The sequence below is a fragment of the Podarcis melisellensis genome (genome assembly GCF_964234715.1).
Source record: "Podarcis melisellensis genome assembly, chromosome: 2".
Taxonomy (NCBI): domain Eukaryota; kingdom Metazoa; phylum Chordata; class Lepidosauria; order Squamata; family Lacertidae; genus Podarcis; species Podarcis melisellensis.
This window is the reverse complement of record NC_138529.1, coordinates 82,541,001-82,558,227: the sequence shown is the minus strand read 5'-3', so window position 1 is coordinate 82,558,227 and position 17,227 is coordinate 82,541,001. Positions and strand designations below refer to the sequence as shown.

The 17,227-nt window shown below is 42.4% G+C and overlaps 1 protein-coding gene across 1 annotated transcript; it reads right to left on the bottom strand.

The window, feature by feature from the left end:
* Positions 1 to 700: 700 nt before the first annotated feature.
* Positions 701 to 14,433, bottom strand: HMCES (5-hydroxymethylcytosine binding, ES cell specific). Its single transcript, XM_081900944.1, has 7 exons — positions 14,107 to 14,433; positions 12,565 to 12,758; positions 9,077 to 9,220; positions 6,148 to 6,267; positions 3,260 to 3,417; positions 2,484 to 2,676; positions 701 to 1,897 (listed from the first exon to the last, which is right to left on the bottom strand). Exons 2-7 carry the CDS (start codon positions 12,745 to 12,747, stop codon positions 1,688 to 1,690), a joined length of 1,008 nt encoding a protein of 335 aa, XP_081757070.1. The 5' UTR covers positions 12,748 to 12,758; positions 14,107 to 14,433; the 3' UTR covers positions 701 to 1,687.
* Positions 14,434 to 17,227: the final 2,794 nt, after the last annotated feature.

Genomic DNA, 17,227 nt, shown 5'->3' with positions numbered 1-17,227 from the left:
TCATATATATTACTTACAAGGCAATATGAACTGCATTCAGAGACATTGTGTCAAAAGGCCCAGGTAGAACATCCGCCCTGCATCTAGGGTCCCAGGTCCAATGGCTGGCATCTCCATGTGGGGCTAGGAGAGACCCCTGCCTGAAATCTGGAAGAGGCAGCTAGTCAGTACAGGCCATACTGAGCTACACGGACCATTAGTCTGACTTTGTAGAAGACAGGTTACGAACTTAATTTGTTCTGGAGGTCCGGTCCTAACCCGAAACCGTTCTAAACCTGAGGTGCGCTTTCGCTAATAGAGCCTCCTGCTTTCGCTAATAGAGCCTCTGTTCTCATCCTGGGGCAAAGTTTGTAACCCAAAGTACTACGTCTGCGTTAGCGGAGTTTGTAACCCAAGGTGTTTGTAACCCAAGGTACCACTGTACTGAACTTATAAAATGTTGCAAACACTCATGGGCTAGCATGATACACTTATAGCATTAATTCTTAACATAGCCAGAGTGCTTACAAATTCATGTGCTAACGTTCATTGTTATAGTCTTCAAGACAAGACAGGCATATTGTTCAGTGCCTCTGAGGCTGCAGTCCTAACCTCACTTACCTTGGAGTAAGTGGGATTTACTTCTGAGTAAGCATGGTTAGCACTGTAGCCTAAACGAGTATTTTGAGGATTAGCTGGAATTGGGCAATGCACAAAAAAATAACGAGATAGAAACGCATTTTATTTTTTACAACCATTATTTAAATAAAAGCAATGAATGTTTTTCCAGATAGCCTGGCTTCTGCTAAACTGTGCTCAAATAGTGAGCTTTAGTAAGATTTGCACCTGCTTATTCAAAACTTAAGTCCACAAACATCACAGCATGTGCTTTGTCCCTTTTAGAGGATCAATTTTTAGCAGGTGTTGTTCAACACAGCAGAGTACCAGAGCAGCTCAATGGTACTAAAAACAGAGAGGTTACAAAATAATCCTTTGGTATGCCAAGAACACTGCTAGCCAGAAACTAAACCAAAAGAAGTATCTCTTATTGTTGAAACAGGCAACCTTGCTTAAAACATGAAAACATGTACAGTTCCAAATATGAGTAAGTCTGATGTCAGAAAAATAGGCCCAAACTCTCATTCCTTCTACAATGCCAGTGTTCTGAATTTTTGCTATCCATTTTCTCATCACAAATTTGGGCAGTTATAATTAAAACAGTAGCTACAGACATACCACCACAGCAGTTTCCCACTAATACAGCTCATACTTACAAAGTATGTGAAGGAGACACCCCATGCCTCATAAGATGAACATAAGAAATTTATAATGCTTTAAGAACACAGTTATTTTTATTTTTGCAACAGGAGATCTTAGTTTTAATGGTGGTGTGTTCTCTCCAAAGAATCCAATAAGTGTACTGGATGAACACCAGGACAAGAAACATGCCTTACAGAATCTTTGTTTCTCTCCTAGGAGGAGAAATATATTAAGTGTCTCACATATTTGAAGTACAATTGCTCTCCCAAGGTTGGCAGGGGAATAGCAACACCACATAAAATGCACACCCCAGTTTGTACTATAGACAAGAAAAAGTGTTAAATGTCAAGGCCCACATAGTCAGAATATTTGCAATCCCACTCTGCAAATTCAAATCAGTAGAAACTGCCAAATGTGTTTTAAGAATAAAGTGCAAGTAACAAATAAGTCACTGAATTTTGGGATGCTTTGCAGAAGGTTCTCCATCTTCCTTCTTGAGCCACTGGTGTATTAAGCTTGAACTGGTCTTTTTAGGTGGTGTGGTTTGGATAAACTGGCTGGACCATCTTGGTAAGCCATCGCCATCATCTTCTTTCTTGGGAGATTTGTTTTTTAACCAGTTCATCATTATTTTGCTGCTTGCACTAACTTTGGTATCCTAGGAGACAGAGAACAAGGACCATTAGAAAAGTATACCACTATTATGAACTAAAGGTTGATTAGGAATGATGAGAGAATCTACCTATTACCATCATGGTTTTTAGAGCACCCCTTTAAAGCACTGTGATACTACTTTAAACAATCAGCTTCCCCTAAAAGATTTTGGTAGCTGTAGTCTGTTAAGGGTGCTGAGAGCTGTTATTTGATACCTATTTCTCCTCCCTGAGCCATACCCAGAGTGGTTTAACAATCAATTCCTCTTCCTAGGCAACTCTGGGAATTGTAGCTCTGTGAGGGGAAGAACTCTCAGAATCCTTATCGAACTATTTTTTTCCATAATTCTTTAAGGGTAGCCATGACAGTTGAAAGTGGTATCATAGTGTGGTGCGACACCCTGTTTACTTGTATTTATTTTTGATTCAGCTCTGTCATGGCCAATGGCTAGTACAATAAAGTGCTTTGGATTGGATTGGTATCATAGTGCTTTAAATGTATGGTGTGAATGTAGCTCTAGTTGAAGTTAAATATGACGTGAGAATAACAACCCTACCTATTTTCCCAAACCTTAAAACCTCAGATCTTACCTTCTTGAGCTCCAGTTCAATGGGTACAATGCATTCTGGTGTATTATTTCTGGAATTGTTCACTATGGTTGAGACTGGGTGGAAAGCAAGGTTTTCTGTGGGTTGGATAAGCTTAACAGCTTCTTGTGTGGGTACTTCTGCAAAATCCAGCCATTTTCTGATCGCCTCATCCCCATCCAAGACAGCTGGCATTCTAAACAAGTTAAACAATACAGATCTCAGTGAACAGAATAACCCAAATTAGTATACAGCATGTTATGGTTGGGGGGGGGGGGAGACACACCACAGTTGAAGCATCAATAAGAATCAGATTCCTAATATTAGATGGAAATAAAGGAAGGAAAATTCAGCAACTAAGATCTGCATGAATTTGCAACACAATCATTCAAAAAAGGCCCTATTTTTCAAGGGATCTGAATGACGAAGCCAGGTAACCGTTTTGGAATAATTCAAATGACGGCCACAAAACATAGTATAAACATAATTCTTTATGAGCCAAAACTCAGAACAAGTAACTTCTATTCATATCCTCTTCTCTAAGAGGACAAAGGAAGGTTTTTTTTGGGGGGGGGGTATTTCTCTGACCTTCCTTTAAAATTTAAACATTATATATAGAGAGAGGTGTGATTATTTTTTTTATATAATATAAAAATCATATGCCACACTAGTTGGTACACAGAAGTGATGGGAATTGAGACTTAAGCAGCCTTATTCTCAACTAGTTTCACTGTACAATATGATTTTCACCAAACACTTATTGAGCTATTCTCCCTTGCCTGTGATGGATGGAGCTTAGATCTTTTGAAGCATTTACTGTGATGATGGTATAGCTGTACAATGTTTCTCCTCCATCAAGGGGCTCCCAACAATCAAAAATACCAGCCATGGTGAGTAACTTCCTGTCCTTTGAATCTTCATCCTCTGGCCTGCTGAACTGCAAAATTAAGGAATTGTGTTTTTTTAAAATATAAATCTTTCAAGTGCACAACCCCTTACAGAGAAGGTTGAATACACATTCCTGGATAGATGAACCACCCATCAACAATACTACCATCTTGTCAGGATTAAGTTTCAGTTTGTTAGCCCTCATTGGGACTATCGGCCTCATAAGGACTATCACTGCTTCCAGGCAGCAATTCAACACTTCCATGATTTCACTCTCATTTGTTGTAAAAAAGACTCTAGTGTTGAACATAAGTTGTGTGTTTACAATAGCCCAGCAGGACCCCACAGCACAGATGCCATTTTGCTGCTGAGAAGTCCTAAAACTGGCACTTCAGCTACAAGCAGAACCACGGAAACCAGGGGCAGCAAGCCCCGTTTCGCTACTTGAGGCAAAGCAGGAAGTGCCATGCCATTCTGCCATGCCTCCTGTCCCTGCACCACACATTTCCAGTGCCTCCACCACTGAAGAAGCTGTGCCAATTTATGGCAAGATGAAATCTCACAAGATCTTGTGGGAAATCAGTGCTGATGCTGGGGCTGCTTTTCCACCAGCGATAGAGGCAGGTCAGGCATCAGCTCGGGGGTTTCTGCTGCCCAAGGTGGCTCCTTCACATCACTTAATGAGTGGGCTGACCCTGACAGAAGCACACTGTCCCCGACTCAGAAGACGAATCAAGAATAATAGTATGGTCCATAGTACTGAAAGCTGATGAGATATACAGAAGAATCTCAGTGGGCATGTCCTTCTCCTTGTTATCCAAAATTGTTTCTGTGCCAAAACCATTCATGAAACCAAATCAAAATTGATCCACAGGGTCTTTTTCATCCAATATTGTCGGGAGTTGCATCACATCACTTCATAAGCATCTTTGCAACTGGCTAATAGTTACTGCAGTTATTGGAGTCCAAGAAGGGTTCCTTTAAGAATGGCATCATAACTACCTCCTTCAAGGCAGATGGGAATCTTTATAACAAGCAGTTTTATTACTTCCTAGACCCAGATTATCCCTCTCCTACTAGACGTAATAAGCTAAGGGCACAAGCTGAGAAAACACTCATAGGCTGCTTTTCTCCAAGTCCTCAGACTTCAATATGTGAAATTGATTCCTTAACCCAAGACTAGATGGTGCTCTGGACACATCAATAGACTGAACTGCTGAATCAGTAGAATCTAGGCTGAGGCAAATATGAGAAACATCATCTTTAACAAGTGCTTAACAAACATGTCACTAACATCGCCCAGTGGGCCAAGCTGGAATAGACACTAAGCCACTCAGAAAAGCTCTTCTAGATAGGACCCCAAGGATTCAAAGGTGCAGAGAAGTATTTCCTACGCTCAACCAGAGTAAGCTCAATAACGGGAGTACAGTCAGTGACATTTCCCTAGAGACTTCTGTCACTTGTGTTCTAGTCAGCTCCCGTGCTTTGATCTAGTTAGAAATGTCCATTGCTCTAGCAATGTCACCAGAGCAGTGCCCTCCATATTTTATTAAATTATAATTCCCATCAGCCCTGACCACTGGCAATGCTGGCGTTATAGGAGTTGGAGTCCAACAACATCTGCAGGACACCTCATTTGCTACCCCTGTGCTAGAGGATAAAGTGGTCGCAACAGCATGGAGCCTGTTCATCCACTAAAGCTGGTACACTAGCTGCACCCCTTTGGGATAAAACAAACCACCTGCACTTATCCATGCCCTGGTAACCTTTTACTACAGTAACATGTTGTACATGCAGCTGTGTTTGAAGACTCTCAGGACTGCTTTTCGTTCAGAACATAGCAGCCTGGCTACTAACTGGGAACCAGGAATTGTAACCACTACTCATTAATTCTTTAAGAGAGCCACTGGATTCTGGTCTATTTCTGTGCACAATTCAAACTGATGGTGCTTACCTTTAAACCCTTGCATGACTTGGGACTGGGCTACTTAAGTAAACATTTCCCACCTCAACCTGCCAGTATCTTCTCAGAGGTCTTCTTCTGGTTCCCTTCATGATCTGTAGTGAGTTGTGTGGTTACAGTGGCAAATCTTGGGGTTTCAAATTTCAGCAGCACCCTGTGCAATGCCAAAACTCAGTGCCTCCCCCCTTCCATTCTACATCAAAGTTGCAGCACCCCTGAGACTCCATGCCCAGTGCAAATGAATTGGTCACACACCACTAAATCTGCCTCTGGGTGACTATGGGAGAGGGGTGTTCTCACGTTAGGGAGGTTTGCCTTTTTGTTTCTTTTTAGGTGCAAGGCAAATACCCATTTCTCCCTTTGGGTTTAACCTGTGGTGTATTCTGCACCTTGCTGCAATTGCTTTTAGCATTCTATTGTACTCTTTTAGTAACTAAAAGAATTCAGTTATTTTAAACTGTCCTGGGAATTTTGAATTGAATGGCAATGCAAAAACACTTTAAATATTGTAAATTGCTTCAGGATGCCTCATGGGAAGAGATTCAGAAATGAAATAATAAAAAATACATGTATAAAAGATGAACAATTCTGACATACTGTTATGCTGAACTTTCAGCATGGCCAAAGGAGAACAGAATCGTATGACCTTCAGCAACAGCTACCCTTGGGTGGCCTTGCTTCCTGGGGAAAGGCAGTCTGACCAAAATAATAAAGCCAAAACCTTCTGAAGCAAGTTAAGAGTTCGAGGGAAAGTAAATGAAAATTAAAGAGTCAATGAGCACTTCAGCATTAAATATGAACGTATTGCTGTTGTACCTTTTTATCCTCAGTCTGGGGGAAGTAAATGAAATAGGGTTGCTTCTGCCCATTTTGTTGTTGCCATTCGTAGTAGCCATCAGCCAGCACAACACAGCGTTTGCCTTTTAACAGAGGCCCCTTTTCAGAGAGAGAGAGAGAGAGGGAGGGAGGGAGGGAGGGAGGGAGGGAGGGAGATGTAGGGAAGTGGGAGCAAGTGTTATTAATTCATGCAAATAGCAACGTCAAATAGTTAAAAACAAACATTTGGGGTGGGACAACTTTAATAGTATCACGTAGGATTCTAAGAAATGATCTTCAGAGCAAATGTGAATTCACATGGAGCTGTTGACAACATTGACAGACTCATTTGTTTTCACTACAGTCCTTGGAAGGAAACATAAATTTAATTACTACATTTACACTTATTGACCCAATGACATTCTTAACACAACAGAGATTCTAAAATGGTGGTGATTGGCAACAGTCCTACAATTGTGCTAGTTCCTAGTGCAGCTCAGGTGCTTTTTGGGGATACTATTGCAACGGTTTCTACATATACGGTTTCTATCATTCTGCTCCTTAATGAGTGTTTGTGAGCTTTCCACTTACAAGTCATGGTTAAGAATCCTTACTATCTCTTTAGAGTGCTTATTTGTATTTTTCTCTACTCTGGTTCTAGCTGTTACACCTTTCTAATTAACTCGCGTTATCAGCCTAACAGATGCTTTTACTGATCTCAGAGATGTATCCTAAAGTGGCCTTCCTTACACAAGCCTCTACACATCCCTGCCAGAAGTGTAGATGAGAGTTTAGGCCACTTTCCCACAAGGTCTCTTATGTGTCTTATTTGTGCCTCTACCTGAAGATTTGAGGACAAATCTTATTTTTAGGATAGAATGTAATACATTTCTAAAGTTGAATTTTTATTAAAACAAAGCCACCTATTAAAAGAGGAACACACACCTGTAACATAGAAAAGGTAGGAGAGCAACAGGGCGGAATCCCCAAGGTTTGCCATGCTCCTGTTCCGAGAAGTAGTCAGAGAAATTAGGATGGAAGAGCTGACAGGAATCACACTATCGGAGCATCACACAAAATTCTCACAAAAAGTTGGGAGCATGTGCAATTGCAGCAAGGCTATGCCACTGGAGGAAAAGAAGCGGTCCAGTGCACTGTGCTCAGTTCTGCTCTTAAGAGTCCAGACTGTGACAGCAACATAGTGAGAGGCAGTTCAGTGTTGTGTTTTGGAACGGAAGAATCTGGCAACAAAGCTAGCTGATCTGCATTCAAAGGCTCTCAAAAGGAGCTGTGAAGCAGGTGGAGAAACTGGGGAAAAACAGTCTTGCTGCCAACAAGCACCATACCACCTCGCATTCTGTTGTTGTTAATTAAATTTGTATTTGCATGGTGCAAATTCTCCAATTTCTCAGGAGTCAGCACCAACCATTCATATGAAAGCTCTTCTATTCCTAGCACCAATGCAACTCACACTTTCTGAGTGCTGAGGCAATTTCACTGGTGAAATCATTTCACATAAGACAGCCTTGCAATGCCTCTCTAGCAAATGATTTCTTCCTGGGATGGGTCAATACCATGATCAATTTCAGAGAACTGAAAAAAGGTTCAAGCCTGCATCCCGAATCCAACATTAATGAACAAGTGTTTGAGAATGCTACTTAATGGCCAGAGAAAGACACCCATCTACTTGCTGAAAGGCACTGTCTAGCATGATCTGAGAGAAGCTTATCCATGACATAGTCTCAACTTCCAACTTCTACATAATACTGAGTCAAGGGGTTTAGCTATTTTAGGGCATTTACTGTGCTCAGAAATAAAAAGGAAGTGTTGAAGTATGGAATGTGTCTATAGGCTGGAAAATGAGAGAGTTACAAAGTCAAAGGAACAATGAGGTTTCCTCTCCTAAACATTGAGTAAACTGCTGTGTGATGGCAACATGCCCTTGAGGGGGCTCTTCCACATAGTTAGATGATGACTTGTGCTGCTGGAGGAAAAGACTCCCAGGTGTTAAGGTTGGCAGAAGGGGCTCTCTTGATAGTTCCACCATCCATCAAAAGTGCAGGAAAAGGTGGTCAGAAGTGGGCCCCTCTCTGTTGTGGAACTCTCTCCCCGCAGATGCGCGTCTAGCATTTTTATCATGTAGCTTCTGCTATATGCTGAATACATACCTCTTTACTCTAGACTTTGATAGTGAGGGTATTTGGTTTTTGAGGACCCACCATTTTGTTTAATCTATACTGAGCTGCTTTTGTTTGAAACTGTTCACCTGTTTTTATAATGGTATGATTATATTGTTACCTGCCTTGGGACATTTTGGTGAAAGGTGGGTAAGAAATCTTACAGAATGAATGAATAAATGAGTTACAGAGAAACAAGGAGGGTTAACTTTCCAATGTGATCTCTCATTTCCTCAGTCAGATGCATGTTACTTCTTCATGACCCTTTGCTTCCCCCCCAATAGAGACCTCCATTTGTGTGCATGAAGTTGGTGGGATGCAAATGGAAAGAGGTGACAGTATCCAGAGCAAACCGTTTTTCCAGTGAGTTTTCATAGACTTCCACTTCTGCTATTGTATTTCCCAAAGCCTCCCATACCAGCAACATTACTTATGTTCTTCTCTAATCGAACCTGCACAGATACCAAACAGCCAGTTATCTTGAAGCTGCTCTGTCAAGCACAGCATGTGAAATGCTATCACCTGCTGGGCTCTTCCCTTTCAGGAAAATCATGATGCTGTGTTCACAGCATGCAGTTCAGAATTGTTTACATTTGGTGCGGCAAGGCAACTGTTATGAATACCTCTAGGAAAAAGCTTCACTTTTTGTGTATAGCTCAAAAGACATACCGTAAATAGCATGGCCAGGAGGAGACAGACTTTCAAAAAAAGAAGAAGTTTATTTTCAAATGGAAGGCTACACAAAAACTAACCTTGTAGGAAAGTTTCTCCATCATGGTATCACTCCGACAATTTGCAGTGTTATACTGCATTTTAGATGGGTCAGCTTCCTTAAACCAGGATGGAACCAGCCCCCAACGCATAGCTACAAGGACACGTTCAGAAGAGTTGGCATCCTTTAATAAAGTGGAAACAGGAAGAAATATTGAGAAGCATCCAAAAACACAGAAAGAAGAGTAATCAGTGTGCACAGTGTGAACACAGAAAACAGCAAAATTCCTGCTGAAAAATCCTGTTGGAATGCAGAAAATGGTTGATAAGTTCACCTTTCCAAACTGGAGAGGTTTTTACCTTTCTAAAAGGGACTGGGTGCACAGCTCCTGGTGTTCAGATTTGGAAAACGTGTGTGGAGCGTCTGTTTGCACAAGCAGCTCTTTATCCAGTTAGAGAAGCAAACTTCTATGCACTTGTACCTTCTAGGTAGATTGAGGTGAAAGGGTGTACTAGATTTCTACATTGTCTCTCATTATATAAGCAAAGTGATTCTAATCAAGTCAGCTACTGACAAAAATACCAAGTTTTATATTTAAAAAGACGGCAGTAAGTTAATTATCACTTTATAACAGCTCTGGGATTCATTTCTCTAATTCTGTGTTGTGATGATACCCTACTCTATGACTACAATAGTTACAGAAGGAACCAGCAAAATGCAAGGGTCCTGCTGAAGTAAAGTAGACATGAGTTATAGCCAGGCAAGCCACGTTAAAAAATACCATTTGAAAACAGGCAAGTAGAACACATCGTGGGATTTAATTTTTAGTAAACGTGCGTAGGATTGTGCTGTCAGAATTTGAAATCTGCTATTTTACCCTCTTCACAATGTACCTTCCGGTTTTTATGAGTCATTTCTTTCATTTTTCTCAGTTGAAACAATTGAAACAGACCAACGGGTTTCATTTCTCTGTTTGCCAGTTTCTATTCAAATTCAGTTTCGGTGTTATCCCAAGGGCAACTTTTAAAATGGTTTCAATGAAAACAAATACCAAAATAGTCTTACTGGTCTGAGATTTTAAAGCACGCAAACACATGTAAACATCAGAAAATACAGCACAAGCTCTAATTCAATATTGAATCAATATGTATGATAACTTTTCCTTAACGGTAAATACCACCGAAACTTGTTTGTTAAGGAATACAGTGTAGCAAATGTTTATTGACATTCGTGGTAGAAGAGCAATGTACTGAGGACTCCAGACACCCATTCACTCCTCCAACTTGCTGACCTCCCTGCTGTTTTGAAATCCACCTGACACTGCTGCATATACACTCTCTTCTTCTGCCTAGACAAGGCAATTATGTTGTGCTCCTCTGGCCAACAAGGGCAAGATACCTTTGGTATGTGCATTTGAGAAAGAACTAATAAACCACAAGCACTTAGGGCAGCTTCCTGTCTAGGCAGGAAAATGAAAGAGGAAATGGATTGCAAATTTTTGGTTTGAAAAGGTGATAGGGCGGGGGCTTCAGGTTTGTGCATTTATACTATTTTGAGACACAGATTATTTTAAAATTCCCCTTTTCCCTTTTTTACTCTTGTACTGTGAGTGAAATCGTGTCAGAACAAGTGCTTATCTTCCAAGATTTGAGAACTCAGCTTTATTGCAAATCAGAAAACATAATTAACCACCAATCCAATATTGTATTTGTCTGTGTGCTGGAGCAGGAATTTGTTTTTTAAACACCACCACCACCACACACAATTATAGCACCTTGTGGAAACAAGGTAGTGCAGAGAAGCCTGCTTAGACTGTAATGCTCCATTGCAGATAAATAATCATCTCTGGCTGATGGAAGGGTTTCTATCTCTCACTTCCCAGGCCTATGATTGAGTTAAATAAAATGGTAAGCTTTGTAATTATTAGTAATTTCTCAGTATACAGAATTGTTATTTAGTGATTGTATTACAGTGGTGGAGAGATGCGGGTGGCGCTGTGGGTAAAACCTCAGCGCCTAGGACTTGCCGATCATCAGGTCGGCGGTTTGAATCCCCGCGGCGGGGTGCGCTCCCATTGCTCAGTCCCAGCGCCTGCCAACCTAGCAGTTCAAAAGCACATCAAAGTGCAAGTAGATAAATAGGGACCGCTTACTAGCGGGAAGGTAAACGGCATTTCCGTGTGCTGCGCTGGCTCGCCAGATGCAGCTTGTCACGCTGGCCACGTGACCCGGAAGTGTCTGCGGACAGCGCTGGCCCCCGGCCTCTTAAGTGAGATGGGTGCACAACCCTAGAGTCAGACACGACTGGCCCGTACGGGCAGGGGTACCTTTACCTTTACTTTATTAGAGTGGTACCTCGGGTTACATATGCTTCAGGTTACATACGCTTCAGGTTACAGACTCTGCTAACCCAGAAATAGTGCTTCAGGTTAAGAACTTTGCTTCAGGATGAGAACAGAAATCGTGTTCTGGCGGCGCGGCAGCAGTGGGAGGCCCCATTAGCTAAAGTGGTGCTTCAGGTTAAGAACAATTTCAGCTTAAGTACGGACCACCGGCACGAATTAGGTACATAACCTGAGGTACCACTGTACATATAAAGATGAATGTATGCATATTTATTAAACTTTTAAATCTAACTTTTATTTGAAAAAAATAGGGCGATGCAGAAGGAAAAGAAAATGATTTATGTATTGCAAAAGACCTGTGTGATGCCGTCACAATGCCTGGATACAAAGACTTCAGTCTTGGCTCCTTACTAGGGCTGCTATCAACACTAGTCAAGAGCATATGAAGATGAAATGGCATGACGGGGGTCAGCTGGATCTAGTGCGACTGAGAACATCCAACTCAACACACTGCTGGATAGTGGGAAGTTTCTACAGAGGGCTGCTGCAGTTGATATCTCATATGAATCCGACACCTTTATACCATTTCCCCACTGATATCTCAAAACTGTATTTTGCTGAAAGATGGTTTGGTAGTCTTGGAAACAAGGAAACATTCCCTCAGCAATACTGGAAACACAGTGAACACTAAAGATTATTACAACCATGCTTCATTGCTGGAGTCATTGATGAAGGCAACATTGACCATAATGCCCTAAATCAGGGATGGGAAAACCTGTGGCTCTCTATACATTGTTGAATGAAAATTCCCAGGATTCCTGACCACTGGCCATGCAACTTGGGTCTGATGGGAGTTGGACTCCAGCAACACAAGTTCCACATCTCTGTCTTAAATAAAGATGGATTGGTCAAAATTTGGCCTCACGTATAAAGCAAAGAGTGATAAATGTCTTACTCTGAAAGACTGCTTCTTCAGAAGCTCTCTATTCTAGATGATTACTTACTTACAGAATATAACAGATGTCTCTAATTTTGGAACACAAATGCTCCACTGAGCAGACAGTCACAGTTCCCCTTATTTGTGAAATTTTGATCTCGCAAAGCTAACATAAAGCACCTATACATGTAAAAGTAGCTGAACAGAAAGTTATGTTAAGCAGAAATCTAATATTTGGGGGGTTCACCTTTTCAAAGTGTTGTCGGGAGAGAAGCACAGGGCTATTAGACTGTGGGCTCTTATTGTAAGATGGACTATATTTGTCAGCATTTTTCCATTCTGGACACCTTCTCTTTCCTTGATTATCACGGTATTCACAGGCACGGCGGATACGATCTGCTCCCAGTACAACAGCTGTTCGCCCACACATTCTTCAGTAGCCTGCAAAAAGCAGATGTACTCAGACCAAAGGCCTATGAATCTGGCTGACACCCCTGCAATCTCCAATGTCTCAGTTCTAGAAATGCAAACACAGAGAAGTATATCCTAGTATTCCATGTGCCCTTGATGTGCACCTTTCATAGAATCCCAAGCCTTCCTGGAGATGGGTTGAGAGGGGGATCTTGTAGTGTGGGCAGCCCAGGACCTCCATTCACAGTGTCCAGGCTTGTGCCCCAGAGAGGCCACTTACTTCGGTGCTGCTAATGTAGCAAAAACAAACTTGGGAGGCAGCAAGTTACAAGCTACCTGTCTCTGCAGCTGCAGCAGGTGCTGTGATTCTCCAATGGTTTGATCTCACCACCAGAGGCACAGTCCATTGTTTCTCAAGATAGACAGATGCCAACAACCCAACTTCATACACCCCTCTGTTCTAAGAGCTGCCAATTTGTTCCAACTCTCTGCTGGTTGTTCTTTAAGAAGTTAGTAATCAATAAGGATACTTGTCTTCTGGTATCATGGTTGCTAAGCTTACTCAGAAGCCTTTGGTGAAGGACTTTGGCAAAAGCTTTTTGAAAGTACATATTATCTACTGGTTCACCCCTATCCACATGTTTGCTGACACACTAAAACAATTCTAAAAGGTTAGTGAACCACAGGACATAACATCTGCAGAAACTATGCAGATTTTTCTTCAGCAAGATTTCTTCTTCCATATGTTTGATAATTCTATCTTAAATTTTCCTTTACACTCATTCACACAGAAGCTAGCCTGCCTACAGTTTCCTAGATTCCCCCTTACATCTCTCTTTGTTTAAAAAAAAATGTTGCTACATTAGCCACTTTCTAGTTCTCAGGTGCTAACGCCCAAAGTAGAAACAAGCCACATACTTTTGTCAGAAGATCAGCAATTTCACATTCGAGTTAACAGCTTATTGGAGCACGTGATGTTAAATTTTAATTTGTCAGTAAGACCTAGAGCTTCACAGCTCACTATCAGTATAGGCTCCCTTCCTGAAAAAGTTCAGATGTGGGTACCTGCCCTATCTCTGCTGCAGCAAAGACCGCCCCCCCCCCCAAAGCTTAATCCAACTCTTCAGCGACACCTCTAGCCCACGTTTAACTTCCTTGTGGCAAATAACAGCTTTCTTGCATATATATTTTTTTAAAAGACTGAAATTTGAGCCAGTAAAAAGTCATAATCAGAACGGGCAACTTGACAAAGACGCATTATTACAGTGGGGAAAACTATCCCTCCTCACGAATCTCCGCTCTTGGTTTAAGAAGGATAAAAGGAGCAGCTCTGAAACAACGGAGGGTGGGGAAGGGAGAGAGACGGCAACTTCCTTACCTGTGGGATGTCTTTAAGGGCTGAAAAAGGCGGCGACGACCACCTTTGCCGAGGGAAAGAAACGCGGACTGCGGAGCTGCAGGCAAGGAGGGCGACTTTCGCCCCAGAACGGCGCCCGCTGGCTAGACTCGCACGTCGGAACCCGCCCCCCGCAGCGCTCTTCGCCTCAGCGAGGGTGTTTGTGCGGGAAAGAGGCGGAGGGAGAGCTCTCCCTCCCGGGGCGGCTCGCGGGGTTTTCGCGCCTTCCTCGGCGTCGTCGCAGCTCCGGGCCTGGTGGTGACGTCAGCAGCCCGGCCCGGTGGTTCCACCCCGTCGTTGCGCCCCGACGGGCCTTTCAAAGCGCCGCCTCGGAAATGGGCCGTTGCGCTACGCCGAGCGAGGAAGGGGCGCGCGAGGGCGGGGGAAGGATTCGGGACCCCTCGGGATCTGGCCTCCTTACATAGGTGTAACACCAGGCACACTTAGGGTTTCTACAACTCGGCCCTTTTCAAGGGAATGCCAAGAAAGGCCCACTTTTAAATAAAATGGTTGTTGTTACAATATTATTATTCTTAATTATACCCTATCTGGCTGAGTTTCCCCTGCCACCCTGGGCGGCTTCCAACACATAAAACAACAACAACAACAACAACAACAACAACAACAACAACAACAACAATAATAATAATAATAATAATAATAATGGCAATTATTAACCTCCCTGGGCTCCTGCAGGAGAAAGAGTAGGATAGAGATGCTAATAATAATAATAATAATAATAATAATAATAATAATAATAATAAAAAAAAATTGCTACTATTATTATTGCATTTCTACCTTACCCTACCTTACCCTTTCTCCTGCAAGAGCCAGGGTGGTTATACAACCTTATCATGACAGTATTGTAGTTGCCAAAGCAGCTGAAACCACAGGCAATATTCGTGCCCCAAAATGCATGTTATCAAGCGTGCTTCTCGTGTATGCCCCAGGATTTCTGCAGTAAAACTATCCAGCACAATCTTAGGCCATGTTTACTCAGAGGCAGATCCTGCAATATTCAATGCGGATTACTTAATTCGCAGTCCGGATTGCAGTATGGAGCCACACACTTGGGACATCTCGTTTTCATGTCATTTCACTTTTAATTTGTATATGTAGTGCCTTTCTATATTACTAACACAAGGTGGTTTACAACTGAAAAAAGTAAAGATCACACATCTTTTAGCAATCTGATCCAATACAAATAAATCATAATAAAAATAGACTTAAACTTATATCAAATTAAGTAATATTCAATAACGCATTAGGATAGTACACAATAAAATTAACTCTCAAAATAGCAACAAATAATAATTAAACAGGAATTCACTCTCAGCAATTGCTACATTGGCCATGATTCCTTGGAAGCTTGTTGGCATCTGTCTGTCTCAGGAGACAATGGAGGAGTGCACCTTCAGGGGTGAAGTCAATGTGTTGGGAGAACTATAGCGCCTGCCGTGGCTGTAGAAACTGATACAGGTAAGCAGCAGTCATTCTAGCGGTTCATTTCTAGCGGTCATTCCTCTTCTGATCACTACTATGGATATATGACGTGACTACTTGTCTCCAGGTCCTGCAGTCGCCTACAAGGGATTCCCACACAGCAGACTTAATGTTCCCTGCCTTTAAACTCACATTTGCAGACATTAGGGTAACATGGAATTGGCCTGCCACCAGGCCTGGTGCCTGAAGCCAGCTCCCCGTAGAGCACATCCTTGGGAACCTGTCGTCTTCCATTATGCTCTCTCTCTATATGTTCTATAGATTTCTATTAAACTAAGACAATTAAAAGGTTTAATACTGAGACTCCAAAGGTGAGGCCACTCTTTAAAACATGGAGGTAGGCTGGCTGCCCTCCCTGTCCCTGAATTCCACCCTGACATCATCCATCCTCTGCCACTGAGAGGATAACCTGTTCTCTTTTTCTACAGGCCATTAAGTGATGTTGGCAGTCATTGCACCTGGCTGTTTTCTGTCTGGTTATCTTTTCCCCCGCTTGTGCCGCTGCATGTGCTTTCCCCACACGCTTTGAATGCACAAGGACAGCAGGCTGACTTCATCAACAGAGTATAGAAATATAATCAAGCTGACGAATCCAGGAGATATGTTCCTGGCGCAGGATAGCCTACTGCCATGTAAAGAGGCTTTAGCAACAGCGAGAGCCAGTGTGGTGTAGTGGTTAAGAGTCTCGTAATCTGGGGAACCGGGTTCGCGTCTCCGCTCCTCATGCAGCTGCTGGGTGACCTTGGGCCAGTCACACTTCTCTGAAGTCTCTCAGCCCCACTAACCTCACAGAGTGTTTGTTGTGGGGGAGGAAGGGAAAGGAGAATGTTAGCCGCTTTGAGACTCCTTAGGGTAGTGATAAAGCGGGATATCAAATCCAAACTCCTCCCCTTCTTCTTCTTCTTCTTCTTCTTCTTCTTCTTCTTCTTCTTCTTCTTCTTCTTCTTCTTCTATAAAAACAGGTGTCACAAGCCCTGAATATCAGTACCCCCAAACTTCTGAGCTGTGAAAAGACAACGTGTAAGGCAAAACCAGAAGATGTGCATTTGCTGGGGTGGGAGAATGATCACAACACAGCAAGAGACTTGCTGGGAGAACTGTAGCTCAGTGGAACAGCAAACTGTTTTGCAAATGGACGCTCCCAGGTGCAATTCTTAGCATTTCCAGGTAGGGATGGGAAAGACCCATCTCAAACCCAGGAGGGCCACTGCTGTTCAAGAGTAGACAATCCTGGAATAGATGAACCAATGATCTGACTTAATATAAGGCATCTTGCTAATGGGAGTTTGAAGCAGATGGAAAAGAAGTGTTTTAATGCTGAACATATCTGGTGCCGTCTTTGACAATTCTTAGGGCCATTGCACACATTTTTTGAGCTACATGCGAGGTGTTTGGGGCACAACCCCTACAAATGATAATGTGAATATGAGTGATGTGTTTGAAAATGTATGTACTCTGCAGGTAGACTCTGAAGAAACCAGAACTGGCAGGAGCTTTGCTGAATGTAAAGCCTGAGCATATAGCCTATGGGTGAACTTGCCCTTATATGCTCTCTGTAAAACTATTCCTCTCCTTGCCAAAGCCATATAATTATGAAATG